Source organism: Solanum dulcamara, chromosome 10 (assembly GCF_947179165.1).
Source record: "Solanum dulcamara chromosome 10, daSolDulc1.2, whole genome shotgun sequence".
Classification (NCBI taxonomy): Eukaryota; Viridiplantae; Streptophyta; class Magnoliopsida; order Solanales; family Solanaceae; genus Solanum; species Solanum dulcamara.
The window spans coordinates 19,502,175-19,525,793 of NC_077246.1; the positions used below are offsets into that span (position 1 = coordinate 19,502,175).

The following is a 23,619-nucleotide window of genomic DNA, read 5'->3' on the forward strand; positions in this document are numbered from 1 at the left end:
CCATCTTCCAAACTCTATCATAGATAGTTTTTCTTTTCATTCCCCTTCCTGATGCCCAGCCAGACATCTCTTCAATAGCCCTGCATCATGGTTGTCCATGTATGTCAAGACTCAATATTGCCCTCCTTGGTTTTTACTTCTGCTTCTCATAGGTCTTTTGATAGACATTTACTATCCCGTACAACTCTCACATATGGGTAGTTAGCTTCAGTAACTCTCGGCGGGCCTACCATTTACAACCTTTTAGGGCATTTAATGAAGTTCTCAATTTAAAATGCTATGTCATACCATACACCATTCATGGCAAGTTCTGGAATGACAAGGACAGATCTCCCCCCATTATTTATTGTTAGAACACTAATAAATCTCCCATGCTCGTTGTAATTTCTTGTGTAGAAATGTTTGGCCTCTCTTTCTGCAATTTTCCACCTCCTGATCACCTTCTTTTGGTCCCTGAATGCTTCTTAAAGTGAAGCAGATCCACTTCATGATTTTTCTAATCATGGATGATCTTCTCATCATCTTGCGGCTCCTTTCCACCCATTCAAACCATACTGAATTCCACCTTGTAAGGTCCAACGATTTGAATCCTGCGCTGAAGTATATTCTATTCTCTCCCGTTGTTGATGTACTAGGATGATGAAAACCGAGGTAAAATGAATGAGAAGAACAGGTTAAGCTATCATGTAAGGTAATATCTCATGTTAAAAGAGGAAGAAAATGGAGATTCCAGCAGAAATCCTACCGGAGGAGCTATCGCCCCACCCCCCATCCCACCCACCACCACCAGCAAGTAGGAGAGGGAGTGTTCTTGGGGTATGTGCCTGAGAGCATTTACTATCTTGGAGAGAACTTTTTAAGTTCAGCAAGTTCTTTAGGACAACTGTTTCTTAAAATTCCGCACAGCCTGACGAGAAAATTGATCAACACAAACTTCTCAAAATGTTACTCTATCAGTGGAATGTAAATATATCTTTCAACTAAAACGTCTGAAAATCCTTCTCTTTCCATGAGAAGATGACAAATGGTCCTTATGTTTGAGGGAAGATTCAAAATCGTCCCTTAGTATGCACTTAACAATTTTGGTCCTTTTAAGTTTACCACAAGTTACAAAAATGGTCCCTTAAGTATGCACTTAAGGGTTTTGGTCCTTTACACTTGCAAAAAGTTGACACTTTTAGTCTCTGGCAAAGTATTTCTTGAACTCTATCTGTTAAATTTGACGGGAATTATGACCAAAAAAATTAGTTATAAACACCAAGAAACTCCCATCAAATCCAAAAATATGTACTACAAAAATCTACATTAAATACTAAGAAAATATTTTGAAATTTGGCAGAAATTTCACCTCAAGAAACGGCACCAGACTTGAGAAATAAATTACAAATAGCAGAAACTAGAAAAACTTTCACTACTAAAAACAAGATGAAAACCGAGGGAAACTATTGGAAAGCCAATGATTTTTTCAAATGTTATTTTACAAAAAGTGACGGACGGATCTTCGGTTAATTTAATGCAAAATACGTGGAAACTATATTAAAAAAAATAAGAAAAAATCAACGGATGTTCGTCAGTTAATTTCACGCAAAATGCAGAAAAACTATGATTGTTTTTTAATTTTTTTAAATGACAGAGGGAGTTCATCAAAAAAAAATTGAAAATTGACCAACGGCCGTTGGTTTTCAAAGAGCAAAACTGTAGCTAAAGAGTGTAAATAAAAACAACAACAACAACAACCCAGTGAAATCCCACATCGTGGGGTCTGGGGAGGGTAGAGTGTACGCAGACCTGACTCCTACCAATGTAGGACGGCTGTTTCCGAAAGACCCTCGGCTCAATAAAAACATAGAACAAGGTCAAACAAGAATATTAGAGTAAATAAGTAGATGATGAAAACGGTCCAAACAATAGTATAATCAAAGCACAAAAAACAGTAGATATTATTATTGGATAATAACATAAATACCATAAATAACATACAGCAGAGTACAAGAAATCATAGTGTGCTAATATGCCTACGAATAAGGGAGAATAAAACCACTATGTACTAGCCTTCTACCCTAATGTGTGTCCTCCACACCCTCCTATCTAGGGTCATGTCCTCGGTAAGTCGTAAATGCGCCATGTCCTGTCTGATCACCTCTCCCCAATATTTCTTCGGCCTACCCCTACCTCTTCTGAAACCATCCATGGCCAGCCTCTCACATCTCCGCACTGGTGCATCTGGGACTCTCCTCTTCACATGTCCAAACCATCTCAGTCGCGTTTCCCGCATCTTGTCTTCCACCGAGGCCACTCCTACCTTTTCTCGAATAGCCTCATTTCTAATCCTGTCACTCCTGGTATGCCCACTCATCCATCTCAACATTCTCATCTCGGCCACCTTCATCTTTTGCACGTGGGAGACCTTAACTGGCCAACACTCCGCCCCATATAACATAGCTGGTCTAACGACCACTTTGTAGAACTTGCCCTTAAGTTGTGGTGGCACCTTCTTGTCACATAACACACCGGAGGCAAGCCTCCATTTCATCCATCCTGCCCCAATACGGTGTGTGACATCCTCGTCGATCTCTCCGCTGTCTTGCATGATAGAACCAAGGTACTTAAAACTACTTCTCTTTTGGATGGCTTGGTCCCCGAGCCTAACTTCCGCGCCAACCTCTTGAGGTGTCTCACTGAACTTGCACTCTAGGTACTCTGTCTTGGTTCTACTCAACTTAAACCCCTTAGACTCCAAGGTGCATCTCCAATCTTTCAGTTTAGCGTTAACTCCGCTACGAGTCTCATCGATGAGGACTATGTCGTCCGCAAAAAGCATACACCATGGCACCTCACCTTGAATTTGTCGCGTCAATCCATCCATCACCAAGGCAAATAGGAATGGGCTAAGAGCTGATCCTTGATGCAACCCCATCATAACTGGAAAGTGTTCTGAGTCCCCTCCTACTGTCCTTACCCTGGTTTTGGCACCCTCGTACATGTCCTTGATCACCCTTATGTACGCTACAGGTACACCTTTAGCCTCCAAACATCTCCATAGTATCTCTCGTGGGACTTTATCGTAAGCCTTTTCCAAGTCGATGAACACCATATGCAAGTCTCTCTTCCTCTCCCTATATTGCTCCATTAGTCTACACATAAGGTGGATGGCTTCTGTAGTTGAGCGTCCCGGCATAAAACCGAACTGGTTCTCCGAAATAGACACGCCTCTCCTCACCCTCATCTCTACCACTCTTTCCCACACTTTCATAGTATGGCTTAGAAGCTTAATACCTCTATAGTTGTCACAGCTCTGGCTATCCCCTTTATTTTTGTAAAGCGGGATCATGATGCTCGATCTCCATTCTACGGGCATCGTTGCCGTCGTAAAGATGACATTAAATAACCTAGTCAGCCATTCCAAATCTACCGAGCCCGCACTCTTCCAAAATTCTCCAGGAATCTCGTCAGGTCCGGTCGCTCTTCCCCAGCGCATCCTACGAACAGCATCCTTAACCTCATCGACCGTAATACTCCTACAACCCCCAAAATCGTGACTCCTTCCTGTATGTTCCAAATCTCCCAACACAATTTCTCTGTCCCCTTTGTCATTCAAAAGTTTATGGAAGTATGACTGCCATCTTTGTTTGATAAGGGTCTCCTCTACCAATACTTTTCCGTCTTCGTCTTTAATGCACTTCACTTGATCCACAGTATTTATTTCTTTTATCGGTTTTTTCAATAAAAATCCAGCTTAGCGTATTTCACCTATCCGATGGACTCTCTTGGTTTTTGTGTTTCGAGGCACTATTTTCTGATATCATCAAGTTGGTTTCCTTGGTTTTACCGACGTCCATCGGTTTTGTCCCTCAGTATTTAGCTTTTTTAGTAGTGTGTACCTCTAAATGTGAGTTCTCGCTAATTTCTTCTTATTTTTCATAGTTCCCATCAAATTCAATCGATAGAGTTTGATAAATATTTTGTCGGAGACTAAAAGTGTTAACTTTTGGCAAACTTAAAGGACCATACTTGTTAAGTGCATACTTTAAGGAACCATATGTTAACTTGTGGTAAATTTAAAGGACCAAAGTTGTTAAGTGCATGCTTAAGGGACTATTTTGAATCTACCCTCAAACAAAAGTGATCATTTTTGTCATTTTTCTCTTTCTTCCACTGTTCCACATCCATATGTTACAACTTTTTAAGTAAAAGTTGTGAACACAGAGAAAAAAAGGGAAAAGAAAGTATAACTAGGAACATAATAAGCTGTCCCTTCATTGATTCCATACAACAAATATTTTCCTCATCTGATATAAACGGCATGATTCAGAATCTATCCACATTACATTCTGTGTATACTTTCATCTGAGTATAAAATGAGATTTTGAATAACCACTGAGATAACAAACTCTTATGAACCTTGTGATATGTCATAAGCTGGAAAAATTCATGTCACATATAGCCATATAGAAGAGTTTTAGATCGTCATTGTTAAGTGTAATGTGCTTATTAATTGATAAATAAACACAGTTCCTATGTCCATGCCACTAACATAATTGTAGAAACATGAAACAGACATGTAAGAAGTGAAGCAGTTGTAATAACAATAGAGTAGATTCCAAATACCCGTGGCTTAAACCAGTTTAGCAATCCATTTTTCCGAGTTTTCTTTTCCTCTTTAAATGTATCATCAGAAGTGTCCACATTGCCATCAACCGAAACATACAAATCAACATTTTCATCTTCCAAGATGAGATCTCGTCTTCGATGCGGAAGATATGCAAGCTATACATTCAATAAAGGAAAGGAAAAAGGGCAATTAAAACCTTGTAAAAGCAGTACTAAAGTAAGTAAAGTCAGGTTCCTTCCTTGTGTCAAGTGTTCCATCATTTTATAACCAGGTTACCTTTAGAAAGTCTACTAAGTACTAGAACTAAATGCACATACTGCAAAAGGCAAGTACCAAATAAAGAATCATTACAAGTAACAGCACCTCTTCTTCTCCAAAGGAATGTCTTCTTCTAGGACCAGCCCGATGAGGAAATCTTGAGGACTGTGAAGTTTTAGTGGATACTAGAATTAGCTTTGTTAGACGCTGTATTCTACTAAGCAAAGCTGCTTTAGCTTCCTCTTCTTGTTCCAACCTCGACTGTAGTCTGACTTGACCATCTTCTAGCTTTACAAAGTATGTCAAAATAGATGGACTTTAGTTAGATAACGCATTACACAATAGTCACAAACCATCGTACACTCCAACACAATATTTAAACAAAAACTTCCAATTTACTATAAACCAAACACTGTTAATGACAATGATGTACTAACTGTAGAAAAACGCAACATATTCCGCAGTGATTATTCAGTGAGAGCCAGATGTCTAAGATAGACAACAATGATTTCAAGATTCAGCCAGATAGCAGGAAAGCTGCTAAACCTTTGTATTCTTTACCATATAAAGGCTTCAATCAAACAACAAACTCATATAGAATCTACAAAAAAAAATACAGGGCAGGAACAACATAATAAACATCAAATATGCCAGTGCATAAGATTTAAATCTAGTAACTGTTTGGCAGCTAAATTTTTATTGAAAGGATTGTTAAATAGTTCAAAGAGGGCTTCACAACATAGCACCCTATAACCAGTAATAAAGCATTAGAAGCCCATTATCAGTTGAGGAAATCAGTAAGTTATAAACCATATAACAAAATAAACAACTATACCTCAATCCCAAACTTGTTGAGGTCTCTAAAATCTATCAAAATAATTCAAATAAATCTTGAACAAAGAGAAAGATGAAAAATACTGACAAGCTACCACTATGACCACCCATAAATGGATACCCTAACTAATTATGTTTGCACTATTCATTTTTATTTGTTAATTAATTATGTTTGCCCTATTCATTTTTATTTTTATTTTTCAGTAAGTATGCTTGACCTATTCATTCACATTAGCTTAGCAGAAGGTATTCCTTCCCACTCCCTTCCTGTTATCACTTCATCGAAGACCCTCTTCAAGAAAACCAGAAATTCATATGCAAATTGATAGTGAGGAAACGGCATCAACTCAATCTCACTGAAAAGTATCTGCCTAGCTGTATTATTTTATAAAGTTGAATGAAACAGAAGTATAACCTTTACCAGTCAATGTTGCTGACTGATGAAAGGGAATAATATACAGGCCAGAGGAGAAAGCAACATCATCCAAGGTTACCTTTTGTTTCAGGAGCACAAGATCTTCTCCGCTATCTTTCATATGTGGAACTGTAACGATGCCTCTCTTCAGTTGTTCTAACTCTTCTTTTAGACGACGAATTTCATTTTGATATTTCTTGATAAGTGATTTTTCATCAATTATCTGCAAATTGACAGTTTCCATTTCAAGCACTACTGACAATCCACAATAAAAGACGACATGTATCTGGACTTGTCTGACCTTGTTTTGTGCTGCTTGAATCTCAATGTGTTTAGCACGGTGAGCAAACTTTAATGTGTTATGTGTCTCTTCAGAATTGCTTGACGAAGGAGTCACAGTGCAGATAAGCTATTAAAGACGAAGAAAAAACATATTGGTAAGGTATTCCCTATAATTCAAATATCAGTTTAATAACGATCATTTGTATGATAGCCATGGTTTCATCAGAAGCCACAATGCTGGTAATATCAACACATAAAGAAAAAAGAACTTACAGATACACGTCCTTGACCACTTAATGAGGATTGAAGAAGCCTAGTCAATTTTGAATCTCTATATGGTATATGAGTAGCTTTCCCATCAGTTAACTTAGAAATAACCTGCAATGAAAACAAGTAAATATTACCCCAAAATAAATGAAAACCAAAGATAGGAACCTTCTTTCCTTTCTTCCTTCTTGTTGTTCTATTAATCACAAGCCTCATCTTGTGTAGTTATTTTGTGCAGAAATGATTTAAATAAACTTTCCATTAGTCACAACTAAGAATAACAGCATCTGCAAAGCACTCATGTATCATACAATGCTCACACAACATTTTCTAAACCCCTTTCATAAAGTCATTATTTACCAATATACACTACATACCTCTTTTAACTTGACCTTGATCATCAAATATTTAAAATGATATAACCATAGTTTGGTTCTTCAAAAATAAATCATCAAAAATTCCAGGTTTTAAAAATCTTTTGTCCTTTGTGCACATTACAATTGTGAGAACTATAATTAAAAAGTATTATTGAATTGTCTATCTGCATTATTACATTGAAGTAGGATTCTTCATACTATTCATGCTCCTGTTCCTATTCTAAGACTCCCCTTCAAACTGGTGCATACAAGTCATATGTACCGAGCTTGTAACAGATGTAAACTAATATGAGGACCGGTAAGGGACTTGGTGAAGATATATGCAAGTTGATCACTCTACTTCACAAATTTTGAAACAAATCTCTTGAGAGTATCTTTTCACTGTCATTGATAGACAATCTCAATGTGCTTAGTCCTCTCATGAAATTCCGAATTTGATGTGATATCAAGGGCTACTTGGTTATCACACACAAGTTCCATTTAACCAATTTCTCCAAATTTTAGTTCTCTAAGAAACTGTTTAATCCAAATTAGCTCACAAGTTACTACAATCATTGCTCCATATTCTGCTTCTGCTCTAAATCTCACCAGAGGTGACAACCTTCTGGGAGGTGCACGGTAGGTCATTTTGCGGTGGCGTTGGTTGGGGTTTGGTCTCTGAGAGACATTGGACCTCTTTGTGGTGTTGGTTTTCGCACAACACTAATGAAAAGTGGAACTACACAAATCAAATCTAAAGAGTCACCATAAAGGCGCAGGTGACTGCTTTCTCTGTCCCAGATAATTCTCAAGTTGACTTTGATACCATGTGAGAAATATAAGAGAAAAATATTATTGAATTGTGTATCTATTGTTACACCGAGCCCTATTTAGAGACACTACATTACAATCCTTATCCAAGTAGAATTCCATATACTATTCATGTTTCTATTTCTATTCTAACAGAATGTCAAGTCAAATACCTTATGAGTGATCATAAAAACGGGTACTTCGTGTATATAAACTTCTCTTAAATAACTAAGCAACTTTATTACTGAAATGCAAAAACGATGATATTAGTCCAGAAAAACTATTTCACTGATGATAAAAGAAAGTGGGTTTGGCCCTTACAGTTCCAAGAGTCAGTAGGCTTTTGTTGATGTAAGATCCCTCCTTTCGGCGCACACCGGTGGTTTCAGCCTTTGAGCTCTCAGAGCCTGCCAAATCAATAAGGTGCTGCAAGCATTTTTTTTTTAAAAGAAACAGAAAAGTGGGAAATGAAGAGTTAGAAGTTCTCAATCAAAACGAAGATGAACTCTTTCAGACAAATAACAAAACTTGACCCAATAACTAGTTGTTAAGAAGTGAGGACTAGTTTAAGCCAGTAACATCTTGTTTGGATGGTTGTTACGCATCGTTCCATAATGTATCGTATTATATTGTTTTGATACATATAACGGTGATTGATTGTATCGTTTCATAATACCACACACCAGTAATATGAATAATAAACTCACAATATTACAAAGACAAAGTTGGGCACGAGTAGGATTATTATAAAAAAAGATGGGTGACGGGTAAAATAGAATTATAAATAATAAGTACAGACAAAATGAGAACAAGAAAAAAAGGTAACAACACATACACCAAATCAGTTGTTACATAGAATAGCACTTTTGATTGTTACATAACAACGAATTTAACAATACGATACAAAAAATTAAAGTAACAATCAAAACATATATTGTATTTAAAGTAATAATACAACATAATACAATAGGTAAAAACCATCCAAATAAGATGTAAGGAATGTATGATTTGTTCAAAGTAATTACGTTGAAGTCTAACAAGTCTACAGCAGAGTTTTTACCAGTTGTGACAAGGTAACTGCCCCTCCTTCACTATATTCACCGCAGGGGCTACTTTCTATTGTCTGTTAAAAGAAGATTAGTTAAAATAACTATATACACATTGTTTCGATGAAACTCTATATGCAAGTAATATCAAATAGCATAATGAATCACGGATTTATTGTTCATTAGTGAAAACATAAAATACCAGCGTAAATATTGTATGACTTCTACTACTGAGTAGATTGAAGTTCGTGGAACCAACATGCCGATGCTCTGCAAGAAGAAAACCAATTTTCAAAAAACTTAAAGCATACTCCCTATGTGCTAATTTATGTAGCACCCTTTCCTTTTTAGTCAGTCCCAAAAAGAATGTCGCCTTTTTATAATTGTGAGAAATATAGGAGAAAAATATTATAGAATTGTGTCTCTACATTATTACATTGAGACCTTATTTATAGACACTATATTAGACTCCTTTTCCAACTAGAACACTACAGTACAATCCTTTTCTAAGTAGGATTCCATATACTATTTCTATCCATGTTCCTATTCAAAGTAGGATTTTATATATTATTCTTGTTCCTATTCCTATTCTAACATTCCCCCTCAAGCTGGTGCATACAAGTCATATGTACCTAGCTTATTGAAAATTACAAATGTAATTAATACGAGGACCGATGAGGGGCTTGGTGAGATATTTGAAAGTTGATCACTCGAAAAAAGGGCAGCCCGGTGCACTTAAGCTCCCGCTATGCGCAGGGTCCGGGGAAGGGCCCGACCACAAGAGTCTATTGTACGCAGCCTTACCTTGCATTTCTGCCAGAGGCTGTTTCCAAGGCTTGAACCCGTGACCTCCTGATCACTCGATTTCACAAAATTGACAGTCAATCTCAATGTGCTTAGTCTTCTCATGAAATATTGAATTTGATGCATAATGTCGATAAAACACTAAGTGATAAATTCATGAATTATAGTGTTGAACTTCCCAAACCAAGCTTGAGAATATTGTTTCTGACCATAGAGTGACTTACGTAATTGACATACAAGGCTACTAAACTCCCCCTAAGATACAAAATTATGTGGTTGCTCCATATAGACTTCTTTACAGTGCAACGGTCACCCGAAAAGTGCTCAAAATCTGATATAAAATATATGGATCGTTTTGGAATTCATAGATGAGTCAATATCAAACAAGAAAGTAATTAAAAAACTAGTCGGAACATGCTCATGCGTCGGAGTATTAGATTTGAAGGCTGAAAGTGGTCATAATCAGAGAAATAAAATTATGTGGTAGGGTCGGAATGATGGCACAAGCCTATTGAGAAAGAGAATTATATGGGTAGGGTCGGAATGATGGCACGACCCTACACAAATAAGAAAGTAGTCACCGAAAAGAACAATGCTACACAAATCAGATATGAAAAAGTAGTCATCGAAAAAATGGCACGGTGCTACACAAATCGGATATGAGAAAGTAGTCACGAAAAAAATGGCACGGTGCTACACAAATAAGATGTGAGAAAGTAATCACCGGAAGGATGGCACGGTGCTACACAAATTAGCTATGAGAAAGTAGTCACCAAAAAGATGCACGGTGATACGCAAATCGAATATGAAAAAAAATAGTCACCGGAAAGATGGCACGGTGCTACACAAAACTAATGGATACGGGTTGACACAAAATAGTCTCAGAAAGTCACCAAAAATTGAGGCACCGTGACATGTCTGACTGAGTTCTCTTCCACTGAATGTTGGGTTCATGCATATATCATTGATCCTACTTTTGCTAACATAACCAGTGAAAGACAGGCAGCATATATGAGTTATAGCCGCCCGCCAACAGCGAAAGCTCTTTGATTCTCTGCCAAGATCGTATAAGCTCTGATACGATGTGAGAAATACATGAGAAAAATATTATAGAATTGTGTCTCTACATTATTACATTGAGACACTATATTAGACTCCTTTTCCAACTAGGACACTACAATACAATCATTTTTGAAGTAGGATTCTATATACTATTCCTATCCTTGTTCCTATTCTAAGTAGGATTGTATATATTATTCTTGTTCCTATTCCTATTCTAACAATAATTAGAAACAATTCAACTTTAAAATTCCTCATTTACCCTTAATTAAATGATTTATAGCTAATAACGAATGAATATTCATCCTACGTTTTAGCTTATTCTTGTTTTAGTAGCTTTTTAGTTTCTAGAATTAGAGTTTATCTCAGTCACTTCATTATTCTATTTTATCAGACTCTGTATAAATCAAGTTGGGTATAGCCCTTTATATACCGCATAACACAAGTTAATAAAAGGATTGATTTATTCTTTAATATCGCTTTTCTCTTTTTAATAGCCACAAATATCTAAGTAGACCACAAGTTTTAAAAGTCTTCCTTCTCTCTTAAACAAGGTGTCAAGTCAAACGGTGACACATAAATTAGGATAGAGGGAGTAATATAATTGTAAACTCTAACGAAGTACATAAAAGAGATGAACAATTCCTAATAGAATGTACTTCACAAAGGAATTGAGAAGACAATAAGGAGGATCTACAGCCTTTATTGTTGCGTTTATATGTTTGGTGTAAGTAACTGTTCCTTTATATATAGGTCGTAAAACTTGGCACTGCCTTGGTGCAATTAATAGAAATATTTTTCAAACTTTAAATTACCGTAACTATGAATACACACTACCCTCCCCAGACCCACTTGTGATTATGGTGTCAATTGCTTTCCATATATAGGAGACATCAAATTAATGTAGCATATTTTCAAAGATATTACAATTAGGAATAACAAATATTTAAGGGTGTAAATAGCCGGGTTTTAGGCATGATAATCAAAATTCTTTCTATTTAATGGAGAACTCTCCATTTGAGAGCATTCATTCAGCAAACTTGACAAGAATTTGCCTCCTCCCTCCCTTATTGTTTATAAAAAGAAAGAAACGATTGTAGACATAATTGTTGTACGAACTCACAGACGATGATTGAAAGCCGTGAGCTCAAGTTTTTCTTTTTGTGATTGAGTTGCATTATATGTATTGTTGTCTCTAAAATTGGAAGCCTCATGGGAGGGGTTGATTGTGGCTGTTTTGGGCGGTAAATGGAGGATGTCGAGTTTTAGGTTGTGGTGGACTGTTTTGAGGGCCCCACGTTGTTATTAGCTATTAGAAATGTGTCCATTATGTGTTTAACTTGTGGCTGTAAAAAGGAAAAAAAAAAGGTAGAAAGAAGCATATGTATAAGAAGGATGCGACGAGCAAGTCGCCGCCTAATAGCCAACATATTGCTGAGATGGCTCAAATGTGTTGATGGGATGTTTGTAATGATAGTACCACTTGATTTTGTTTAGAATACCTAGTGCAGGGAATTGATATGATCCTCATGGCATTATCAAATTTAGGAAACATTAATAATATACATATGCTCCTTTTGGCATGATATGTTTAGCAAAATTTTGTTTCTTAACTTGTAGTGAAGGAACTTCCCAACAATGGAGAAAAAAACTGGTTTGGTATGAATTATGCAGAAATATTAGTGTGAAATGTGGACAATTGTTGATCAACATCAGTTAATGGTGTGCTTTTGCATGGATACAAAAGTAGACAAGGAGAAAGTAAATCATGAAAATGGAAACTGTGAGAAATATAAGAGAAAAAATATTATTGAATTATATATCTACATTATCACACTGAGCCCTATTTATAGACTCTACATTACAATCCTTATTCAAGTAGGATTCTATATACTTTTCTTATTCCTATTCCTATTCTATTCTAACACCCCCACAAACTAGTGCATACAAGTCATATGTATCGAACCTGTTACAGATGTAACTAATATGACTAGTGAGGAACTTGGTGAAGATATATGCAAGTTGATCACTCGACTTCACAAATTTTGTACCAATATCTCTCAAGGGTATCTTTTCTCTGACAAAGGGACACTTAATCTCAATATGCTTAGTCCTCTCATGAAATACCGAATTTGATGTGATATGAAGGGTCGCTTGATTATCACACACAAGTTCCATTGGATCGATTTCTCCAAACTTTAGTTCTCTCAGCAATTATTTAGGGAAAGAGATGTCAGGTCTAGTCATTGTTAGATAATTCATCTTTCCAACTAGCCGTCTATACCATCTAAGACTGCTGAGTAGCACCCCCCGTCCTGACAAGAGTTTAGCATTCGGATCCATAGGAGTGTCAATGGGGTTTACATCCCATCATTCTTGTTCCTCAAGAATGTCTAAGGCATATTTGCATAGCAAAATAACAATACCTAATTTGGATTGAGCAACCTCAATACCTAGAAAATAATTCAGTCTGTCGAGGTCTTTGGTCTGGAAATGATGAAAGAGATGTTGCTTCAAATTAATGATATCATACGGATCATTGCCGATGATAACGATATCGTCGACATAAACCACCAAAATAAATACACAAATTTTGTGCCGAATGTCAATAAAACACAAAGTGATCAGCTCCACTACGAATTATGTCAAACTCCTGAATTACTGTGCTGAACTTCCCAAACCAAGCTCGAGAAGATTGTTTCAGACCATGAAGTGACCTGCACAATCGACATACAAGGCTTCTAGACTCCCCCAAGCAAAAAACAAGTGGTTGCTCTATTTTGACTTCTTCCTCAAGATCATCATGGAGAAAATCATTCTTGATATCCAACTGATGAAAAGGCTAATGGTGAACGACAACCATAGATAGAAAATGGTGGACATATGTTATTTTAGCCACTGAAGAGAAAGTATTACTGTCATCCAGCCCAAATATTTGAGTATACCCTTTGGAAAAAGTGAACCTGAAATAGAGAGAAAACACTATTGGAAAACTCAACTCTACCGAAAACAGTGCAATGATCAGCAGAAAGTGTTCAAAGTCAAGTATAAAATATATGAATCATCTCAGAATCAAGAGGTGAGTCGATATTGAACAAGCCGCCGAAAAATTGGTCGTAAAACCTCACACACCAATGTGTGGTACTAACGAAGTCATTGGAACCCTAGATGTAGCCGAGCATGAGGGCGCGTGAGGGATATGCTATCGGCGAGGCTGGTTGGACTTTGGTCGCTGGAGGTTGCTGGACCTTGTGGTGGTGTTGGATTTTGCGAAATACCAACGGAAACAAAGATAGGTACTAATTTTCACCGGAATTTGCATGATGACTGTTGATTTCACTGGAATGATGCATAGTGATACTATTCGAAGAAGTGGCCGAAAATATGCTCGCACGCCTGGCGCGGTTGTAGATCTTGGCATCTCACCAGAGAAAGGTGCTTTTGATGGCGTGTGGAAGGTTTTTTGCTAGTGGAATTTAGTGGGTTATGATCACAAGAGGCAGGGAGACCCTGTGGTGGTGTTGGTTTTTGCACAACACTCACGAATACAGGGTTGACGCAAAACAACCTTAGAAAGTTGTCGGAATTTGACCCACGGCAGCTATTTTAACCTAATTTTCTTTCACCAGATGTTTCTCACCATGCTCTGATACCATGTGAGAAAATAAGAGAAAAATATTATTAAACTGTGTATCTACATTATTGCGTTGGGCCCTATTTATAGACCACATTGCAATCCTTATTTTAGTAGGATTTTATATACTATTTGTATTCCTATTCTAACTCTAACAGAAACATTTCTGTTTATATTTTCTTTTTTGAAGATAGTTATACTGACTTATAAAAGCATAAGCTTATACCTTCCCCAGCAGCAATAAGGGATAGAGCATGAGCAGGGGATAAAACAACTTCTTCCTTGATTCCATCCACAAAGGTCCCCTAAAATTAATAAGGAGAACAACAAATGAGAACACTGTATTTAGAAATAAGAACATTGAAGGGCAGTGTGCTATAAAATTTCAAAGCAGTTAGCATCAAATAAAATATTTCAACATACTAAAATAGCTTAGGATGGAGAAAAATGAGCATAAGCAAATACTTTACAAACCAGCCGAGCATAAGCAATACTTTACAAACTAACCAGAACACTGCAAATTACTTTAATTTTAAAAAAAAAAGACCATTGCAGATTGAAAAGGTAAGCATTTAATGCTTTGTTTAAAGCAGTTAGAAGCTCAACAAATGTCAATCTCTGGAGGCTGGATGTATGATCATAAGCGTGTGAGATTGGCTTGTAGGAGAAGGCCCTTATTGTAGATTAAGTAGCACCCTGGCCATCCCATCAGGAGGATGCTTAGTAGCATTTAATACAAAAAAGCTGGCTGGAGAACCCAGAAGAAGCCAATCAGAGAATGACTCTACAGGTGCTATAACCATCATACTGGTTAATGTGTGCACTACCAAGTATAATAGTGATGTTAGATAACAGTGACATCAAATAAGGTATAAGCAGCAAACGGAACCCTAGATTGTAGCTCACAATAGAACCATAGATGTACTGGTTTTTATAAAATGCCTGCAATACTAAATTAATTTATATCCAGTCAACATTCTTATGGAGCTGTGAACTACAGTAATCCAGCAAGTCCCTCTATACATATATATCAGTTATATAAGTACAATCCCCCTTCACTGGAACTTCTGTTCTCAACCGACGAACCCTTAAATTTACACAAGTCATTAAATGTTAAGAAAGACGCGACCACTTTATGCCGAAATATTTTTTAATCCGAAGGAGGAGGTATCCGTGGTGATATATATTCTTTATCAGATCCATAGTTGTATGTATACCTTGCAGTAGATATGTTATTTATGTGAACTTACTGTTGTCCTGTTTATTATCTCAAGGGGGCTCGCACAATTTTTACTATGTGCCAGCAAAATCATTCAAGCCAAACTAGGGTCACTTTACATGGGGACTATATATTCATGAATAGAGATAATTTATCTGTTATGTTCCCATTTAAATAAAAGAGAAAATTTCTAGCAGAGTTCAAAAGCTCTTTTTACTGTCTACTCAATAGTAGTTCAAAAGTAGCTTTGCTTCGCAAAGATTTCTCAATTTCAAAGTTATCTTAGTAGCCAAGTAGTTCATGCAACTACTTAACCCCCAAGTTATCACATGCTCCATGGCCTGTTATGGTAAATACTACTAACCAATGAGGCAATGATTAGTCCCAAGCAACGGAAATAATGTGCAATAACCAGCATCTTCTTTCAGATAATAAAGTTTGAGGTGTTGTTGTTGCTGAGGTGAATCTAGTTTTTGGAACAAACTGCTGACAATGCCATCAATGTAGCATTCCTAAGGAAGCAGCTATTCATGCATGTCATTTATGATTGTTCTCTATTGCAGGTTCACAACAATTTACATGTGTAGATATATGTGTCCAATTGGTTAATCCCTGAACCTTTTTTTTCTTTTGGATTAAGTGAAATTTCATTGAAGGAACCAAGAAGGTGTCAATAATAGATTGATCATGCTAAACTAAACTGCACTTCCTCCAAGATGTAGAAGTGGCAGTTTCCTTTTATTGAAAGGGATACCTAGCAGAAAAAACAAGAGCTGCCAAGTGAATGGAAGTTAACAAAGCAACAAGGAAGTCGTACAGTTAATGACTTGATGCAGCATCATAAGGAAAACTAGGTGTTTATCAGCATTGTTTACATGAACATGCATAAGAATCTTAATGGAAATGAAACCTGAGTGTCCTCTCTGATTCTTAAATTCTGTCCAGCTGGATTTAGCAAGTCATTAACAACCTGAATAAAGCAGACATTATGGATACTATCAACTAACAGAAAACTGCTTCATCTTTAAACACCTAACACCAAACTGTAAGCATCAACCCTGTAGTTCTCAAGTAACCACAGTTAAACAGAAGAAATTAGTAATCTGAATGCATGGATTTTTTTGGGGTAAAGCAAACAACTCAAGGAATCATCAATATGATGTCAAAGCCTTATGAAGTTACACTATACACGAATCATGCTTACACATCAGATGATTGATAGCTTATTTCTAAAAAGCAGAAAACGGAAATGCATGGGTCATAGTTTTATTGCTCATTCCACCCATACATTTTCAGATTAAAGAGAATTTTCAAAAAGAAAATTGCTTCAAAACTTTTGTATGATTGGTAATGGTGTTACATAATAAATACATGTTACACATTTTTTAATATTTGTATAGATGAATTCTTATAAACCATTCTCGAGTTTTATCTATATGTGAATTTATATTTGGCGGAATGGCCTAAGAGACCCTCATACTTATGTCGGTTTGGCATCCCCACTCCTGTACACTACGAAGTTTCTATTAAACACCTGTAATTGTTAAATCACATTATTTTAAACCCCTATTACCATTAACCAATCCTATGTGGCAATTTGATGGTTGAGTTGGAACAAGTGCATGAATTTCACACGTATAATGAGGTAAACATGAAAATTTAGACTAGAAAATAACAAAAAAAAGAAAGAAAAAGACCAACAATAGAAAAAGAAAAAAAAATTGCCACCTCTTTCTTCTTTCTCCCACCCCACCCTCCACTCTTTCCCCATCAGGCTCCCCCATTTCATTTTCCTTTCTCCCCTTCCCCTTTCTTCCCCCACCCCATTTTCACCACCTGAAATCAATATTTGAGAAAAACAATTAGGAAACCTTCAAACTGAAGACATATTTTTTTATTTTGAAAAAGGGTTCTGAAATTGTTTGTTTATGATGCCGGTGAAGATGGTTTTCATTTTTGAAAAGGTTTTTGAATCTGTTTGGTTGAAGCTGAAATCCTTCTTCATCTTCATTCTTTTATCTTATTTTTGCCGTTGGTGGTGAAGGAAAATTGTTTCAGTGAATCTCTTTTATTTTTTATTATTTAAAGAAAAAATTGACAGTAAAATGGTGGAACAAAAGAAGATGAAGATGGTGGAAGGAAGAGGAAGGTTCAGTGAAGGAAAAGGTGGAGAATGGAGATGGTGGGTGAGTGGGGTCGGTGAGTAGGTGGGGGTATTCTTAAGGTGGTGAAGGTGATGATGGATTGAAAAAGAAAAAATTCAAAAAAGTTGTTTTTTTAAAAAAGTAATATAAAACTAATAAATTAATATGAAGTGTAATATAAAATCCGATGTGGCCACTGATATGTCATTCATATCGGAAAGTCTTAAGAGCACGCAAGGTGAGGAGGGCTTAAATAGTGTGATTTAACAATTACAGGTGCTTAAATGAAACTTTGAAGAGAACAGGGGCCAGAATGACAAACCAGAACAAGTACAAGGGTCTACAAAATCATTCTGCATTTATATTTAATGGAAGCTATTTGTTGAAAAGATGAAAAATCAAACTTTATCATTATCCACAGTGATGGAAATCAAGGATATGGAAAAAGTTCACCATTTAATTAAAAGCGGTCAAGTAATTAGGATAAACAAAAGGAAAGTAGATCAAGAAAGGGGATTAACAGTTGAAATGGTGAACTGTTGAAATTCTAGATGTATTAGACTCCCTCTAGAAGACTAGAATAGCTCCAGTTTCTTAAGAGTCTTTCGATGTAAATATGGAGCAAGTACAACCAATGTACTGTTTGATCTTGATTATTTATAGAATATACAAAGTTACCAATTTCATAGGAAAAAAAGTAGATCAAGAAAAGGGATTAACAATTGACAGTTACTAAACGATACACCGAGCAGAACTACAGACTTAAAGTAAAACAGCCAATTTCATCATAAATGGTTGGAACCTCACCTCATTGTAGATCTCCAGGTATGAGACACGAAGCAGAAATTCTCGGCTTGGAGTCTAAACCAGCAACAAATTCAGCCAAGTATTTATGTTGGAGTATAATCCATAAAGTTTGCACTAACAAGAAGTACCTCTTGGATAATACTGAAGGCATCCTTCACAGCCAATGGTATAATACCAGGAGATCTTTGATCACCCTATGATGAGACACAAGTTACGTAGAATTATCAGATTTGTCCCTCAAATGAACAGTAAGTTGATTAGATAGGCCCCTATATAGCATAATGTACAGGGAACTGTAACAGCAGCTCCAATTTTCAAGCAAACAAAGAGCCAGCCTATCATGTGAAACCTACACTTGCCAAAGCAATTTAAAGATTTATGAACTCCTTGTAGAATGAATCAGCCCTATTAAAAGCCATCACTTGTAACTTAAAGCAATGAAAAGGGGTTATCGCTTCATGGGTGATGCCATCCACTTTAGAGAAGTTTGAGCTTCAAACAGCGGTGCACAAAGTGATCCCAACAAGGATCTCATTGCCTCTTTGAATTTCAACTTTGAGGAGTTGGATTAATATTGGCATTGGATATTGGATGCTGAAATTAGTTATTAGAATTACAATTTAACTTTTTTTGTACTAAACCCAAAGATGCTTTCTATTTTTCCCCATAAATTGTGTGCTTCACTTCTCTCTTTTCACTTCAAGCCCCATGGACCTTGTCGCTTTTTACTGCTTTTCGCTTTTAAAAAAACTAGTAGGATGACGCATGAGTTCAGATATTTCAGAAACTAGACACAATGGTATGCTATCTGACAATGTTCCCAGGTATACATTACACTGTCTATTCCTGAAGGTTGGCTTCATTTTTTTTCTCACTCCAATGTTTGTAATCAACAGACACCCTAGACACCCTATCTTCCAGTATGTTCTTTTCAATTTTATCATTAAATATCTTTATTCTTATAAATAGTACTGTCAAACTGTAAAATTAGATCTTACACCTAACTCACATCCCAAAAGTTAGCTCAAAGGGAGGAGGATTGCCTAGGGGTGGCAAAATCAAACCCAACCCGCCCAACCCAACCCGTTTAAGTTTGGATTGGTTATTGACCCGTCCATTCATTAGTTCAACCCATTTCAACCCATAAAATATTGGGTTGTTATGTAACCCAAATTGGCTCATGAGAAATTTTGTTAAAATATTTTTAAAAAACTTTTTTTCCCAATTTGATATGTTATATATAGCCATAATAAAGAAAAATATAATTTTATTAGGTACTAAAATAGTTTAAAAGATCAAATAAAACAATTAAGCTTAGTAAAAATTCGGTTGGGTTGGGTCTTGACCCATTATATAACCCATTACCTAACCCATTTTGACCCAACCTGTTTTGACCCAAACTAATTTGGGCTGGGTTGGGTTGGATCTTGACTCAATTGTTGTCTTAACCCATTATGACCCGTCCACACTTGACCCAACCCGCCCAACTGCCACCCCTAGGATTGCAAAAGCCTTATAAGGAGTCCATCCATCTCATTAACCACTAATGTGAGACTTTTGCCATTCTTCTAACACCTCATGCCTAGTTCTTAGCACCAGGTGCATGCGCAATTTTTAATTTTGGGGGCCCAACATTGGATGAGACAGGTCCTGCTCTGATACCATTTAAAATTAGGTCTTAGGCCTAACTTACACCCCAAAAGCAAGCTCAAAGGGAGGAGGATAGCCCAAGCTTTATAAAGAGTCCACACATCTCATGAACCGCCAATTGGGACTTTGTCATTCTTCAACATAGACAATGATCTGATGTAGTTTTTAACTGCAATATCAGTAAGAGACAAGAAACTGCAGAGAGAGAATGTCAATTCACCCTGACAGACAAAAGCCAAGACATTGGAGACAAAACTGGTGACTCATTGGTAGATCCGGACACAGCCAAGGTGTCGGAAGATCCACGCAACCAAATCACAAATTGGCTTCCCAGACAGAACAGCCACGCACTGACACACATCGGGAGAAAGGAAGTAATTTCCGTGAGTCGCAATCATGCTCGGCACTTGTAATGGATTCTAGTGCAACATCACAGTTTCCAGCCCATCCAGTTTTCAACACATTTTATTGTCTGAGATTCAGTCGGCTTGATTTTCAGAGAATATTTTGCCATCTGGCTAAAGAAAAAATTGTCTAGAGAGAGACCTTTCTTGACAAGCCAAGAAATTCAAATCAAGGAAGCACAGGCATGGCCAGCTTTGAACCTGGAGGGTATAGGAAGATAGAAAGTGGAAGAAATCGGGTTTCAATTGGTCTTGTGAACAAATGCAGTTGAGAAAGAATTCTTGAAGACCTGGTAGGAAGCTTTGCAATATGGGCTGAATCAGCTGAAGCTACAGAGGACTGGGCAGTGGAGGCTAAAGAGTAGTAACAGCACTGAAAGTCCCACTCCTAGGGCATTCGATATCTCCCCGGGTTCGCTAACCAAAGGGAAGCACCAAGGGTGTTGTAAAGGGGGAACAAATTTAAGCAAACAAGGAGAGAGTAGAGGAACAAATAAGGAGGGGGATGAGGGAATGGCTGGAGAGGGAAATAGGTAAAGAGGAGGTTGGGCAGGTGGCGAATAGCTGTAAGCAAGAGAAAACTCCTAGGTCTGAAGGTTTATTTTCGGCTTTCTTCCAACAGTACTGGAACACGATTAAAGGAGAGATGAGGGGAAACATAGCTCCACTCGACGAAATCGAAAGTTCGAGAAGAGACTCAAAGCATCCTTAATTGCCATTTTTTCGTAAAGGGAAGGAGCAGCGAGCATCAAAGACTATCAACAAAATAGTATTTGGTGGGTCATTTGGAAATAAAGGAATCTTAAATGTTTTGAAGGCAAAAGAGCACGCACACACAAGATGAAGTTCAATTTCTTATTCGTCTTAGCCTTTTGGTGCAACACGCAAAATGTATATGCTGTAGCGACTTTCTTCGATATTCTCAGTTTTCTCCCAGGCTAGAGCAGGTAGGAACTGAGTTTTTGGAAGGTTCCTGGATATGAAATTGAAATACTTATAAGGCTCCTGATATAGTCACTGCAAAATCTTGGTGCTTCTTTTGCTTATAAAATGTTCACGTATCCAAGAAAATTAAAAATAAATAGGAGGGTGTTTGAAGGGATAGAGTCTAGCTTTATTCATTTGAGGAATAGCTTCTCTCCTTTAGTCAATTTATTTATGCACCCATGAAGTTCCTTTTTCTATAGAAGATTGGGTGTTTTTGCTAGAGCATAGGTTCCCTACTTTTAGATTCTTTACTTCTTTTTATATTGGTTGTATATAGGAGTTAACCTTACAGCTTTATATATTCAATATAAATTATTTGCTTTACCAAAAAAAAAAACAATCTTACCAGTCTTGTTATCATAACATTGAAGTCCTACAAGAAATTTGAGAACTTAAAAGTTCCTTCACAATAATCAGTCATACCATTCAATGAACATTAGCAAGCAGTTTCGATATCTGCTACCGCTTCTGGTCCTTATTTTCACGTGGGGATAGTTACTACAAAAAAGTAAAGTTGAGCTGTCTTAAATCCTTTCTATGATAACTAGATTCTAGCCTAATATAATCTTTATTTCTTTCTTTAGCACGAATGTATTACCAATTAAAAGAATAAGAAAGAACGGAGTGTTTCAACTGTGAACCACCTTTCATCTAATCCCGTTTGTTCACCTGGTTTTTTGAGTTCTTCAATATGATATGTTATAATGTGTTTCCTTTAGATATTTTCTTTTGTCATGTAAGTTCATATGTTTCCTTTGGATATTTTCCTTTTTCCTTTTAGGGATAGGCCACTTTTCCTTTGGCATCTACTCAGTCCAACCTTCCATGAGTGGCATGACAACAACAGGCATATCATCCATACATAATTTTAGAGAGAAAATGGCTATTTATTTCATTTACACACGCAAAGAGGAAATCATTAAAAATATGTCCAATAAATAATGTCAAAGCAAGAAAAGCAAAGAGTAGATCTACTAGGCAGCTATGAACAGGTAATAATGTGGTTGTGTAGCACTTGTCCAAAAACACTTGCTTAATGAGATCATCTACACAAAATTATGATCAAAGCCTGTTTACAAAAAAAATAAAAGAAAAATTCCCAATCTAAACGGCATAGCAGCATATATATATATAGTAGCAAGTTTAACTAGAGATAAAACCAACTTCTACTGTCCAATTCTTGCATAAGTTTTTTATTTAGGCACAAACATAGCTATCTCCAAACAAGACAATGCACAATCCTTCTCCAGAAGAACGGGCATGTGAAAACCTAAAAATAAATGCAAAGACCTAATAAATAAAGCTAAAAGAAGTAATCAAATAGGCTTTCCATTCCTCCAAATGTAAGATCCTTATAGATAAATTTCCACTCCTAAATCATGTTCAACCTGTACACTCACACCAGTGTTATCAAAGGCGAAAGGCGCAAAACAGCTCTAAGGTCCGTAGGGCTTTAAGCACAAAGCGCAAATAAAGCATGGGCCTTAATGAAAAAAGGCGCAAAGGGAGAAAAAAAACAAATATTTATGTTTAGTCCTAGACTAATAATTATAAACATGAATGACAAATATATGAACAAAGAAATTGAAAACAAATTATGATAAAGTGAAATATCAATTGTTTAGCGTCACTTCTTAAGAAGAGGCTCATTGGCAAGGAAAAGTTGGTCTTAGAACCTTGATGATGACACTGAAGCGCACATAAAGCGAGGCGAAGTGCTCAACACGTTTTGAGCCTCGCTTCAGGGCTTAAGCGCGCTTAAAGCGCTCCTTTGACTACACTGACTCACACAAGGATGTCTACAAAGATACATGCTGGAGGAGGAAAAGATATGCTCTATGTGGATAAAACCAACAATGTAGAAACAATTATCTTACATGCATCGTATGGGTTTTCCCACTGCTCGTAACCCCATACGCAAAGATCGTGCCTGCAATTGAAAACAACGAGGATGAAGTATATATGGTAATGGATGACGGGCTCTCATAACAAATGAATACAACAGTTAGTCTCAGAAGAAAGACTAGGATG

The 23,619-nt window shown here is 36.8% G+C and overlaps 1 protein-coding gene across 2 annotated transcripts in view; it reads right to left on the minus strand.

Moving 5' to 3' along the window:
• LOC129870088 (kinesin-like protein KIN-7K, chloroplastic) overlaps nt 1-23,619 on the minus strand; it is a 52,635-nt gene that overhangs the window by 23,385 nt on the left and 5,631 nt on the right. For both annotated transcript variants that reach the window (XM_055944677.1, XM_055944678.1), the window contains exons 5-17: nt 23,466-23,518; nt 18,676-18,741; nt 18,548-18,601; nt 16,507-16,566; nt 14,604-14,682; nt 9,083-9,150; nt 8,895-8,957; nt 8,156-8,260; nt 6,675-6,779; nt 6,421-6,528; nt 6,199-6,342; nt 4,976-5,158; nt 4,609-4,767 (exon numbers count right to left, since the gene is read on the minus strand). In XM_055944677.1, coding sequence (XP_055800652.1) covers nt 4,609-4,767; nt 4,976-5,158; nt 6,199-6,342; nt 6,421-6,528; nt 6,675-6,779; nt 8,156-8,260; nt 8,895-8,957; nt 9,083-9,150; nt 14,604-14,682; nt 16,507-16,566; nt 18,548-18,601; nt 18,676-18,741; nt 23,466-23,518 — 1,247 coding nt within the window. The remainder of the gene's footprint in view (nt 1-4,608; nt 4,768-4,975; nt 5,159-6,198; nt 6,343-6,420; nt 6,529-6,674; nt 6,780-8,155; nt 8,261-8,894; nt 8,958-9,082; nt 9,151-14,603; nt 14,683-16,506; nt 16,567-18,547; nt 18,602-18,675; nt 18,742-23,465; nt 23,519-23,619) is intronic.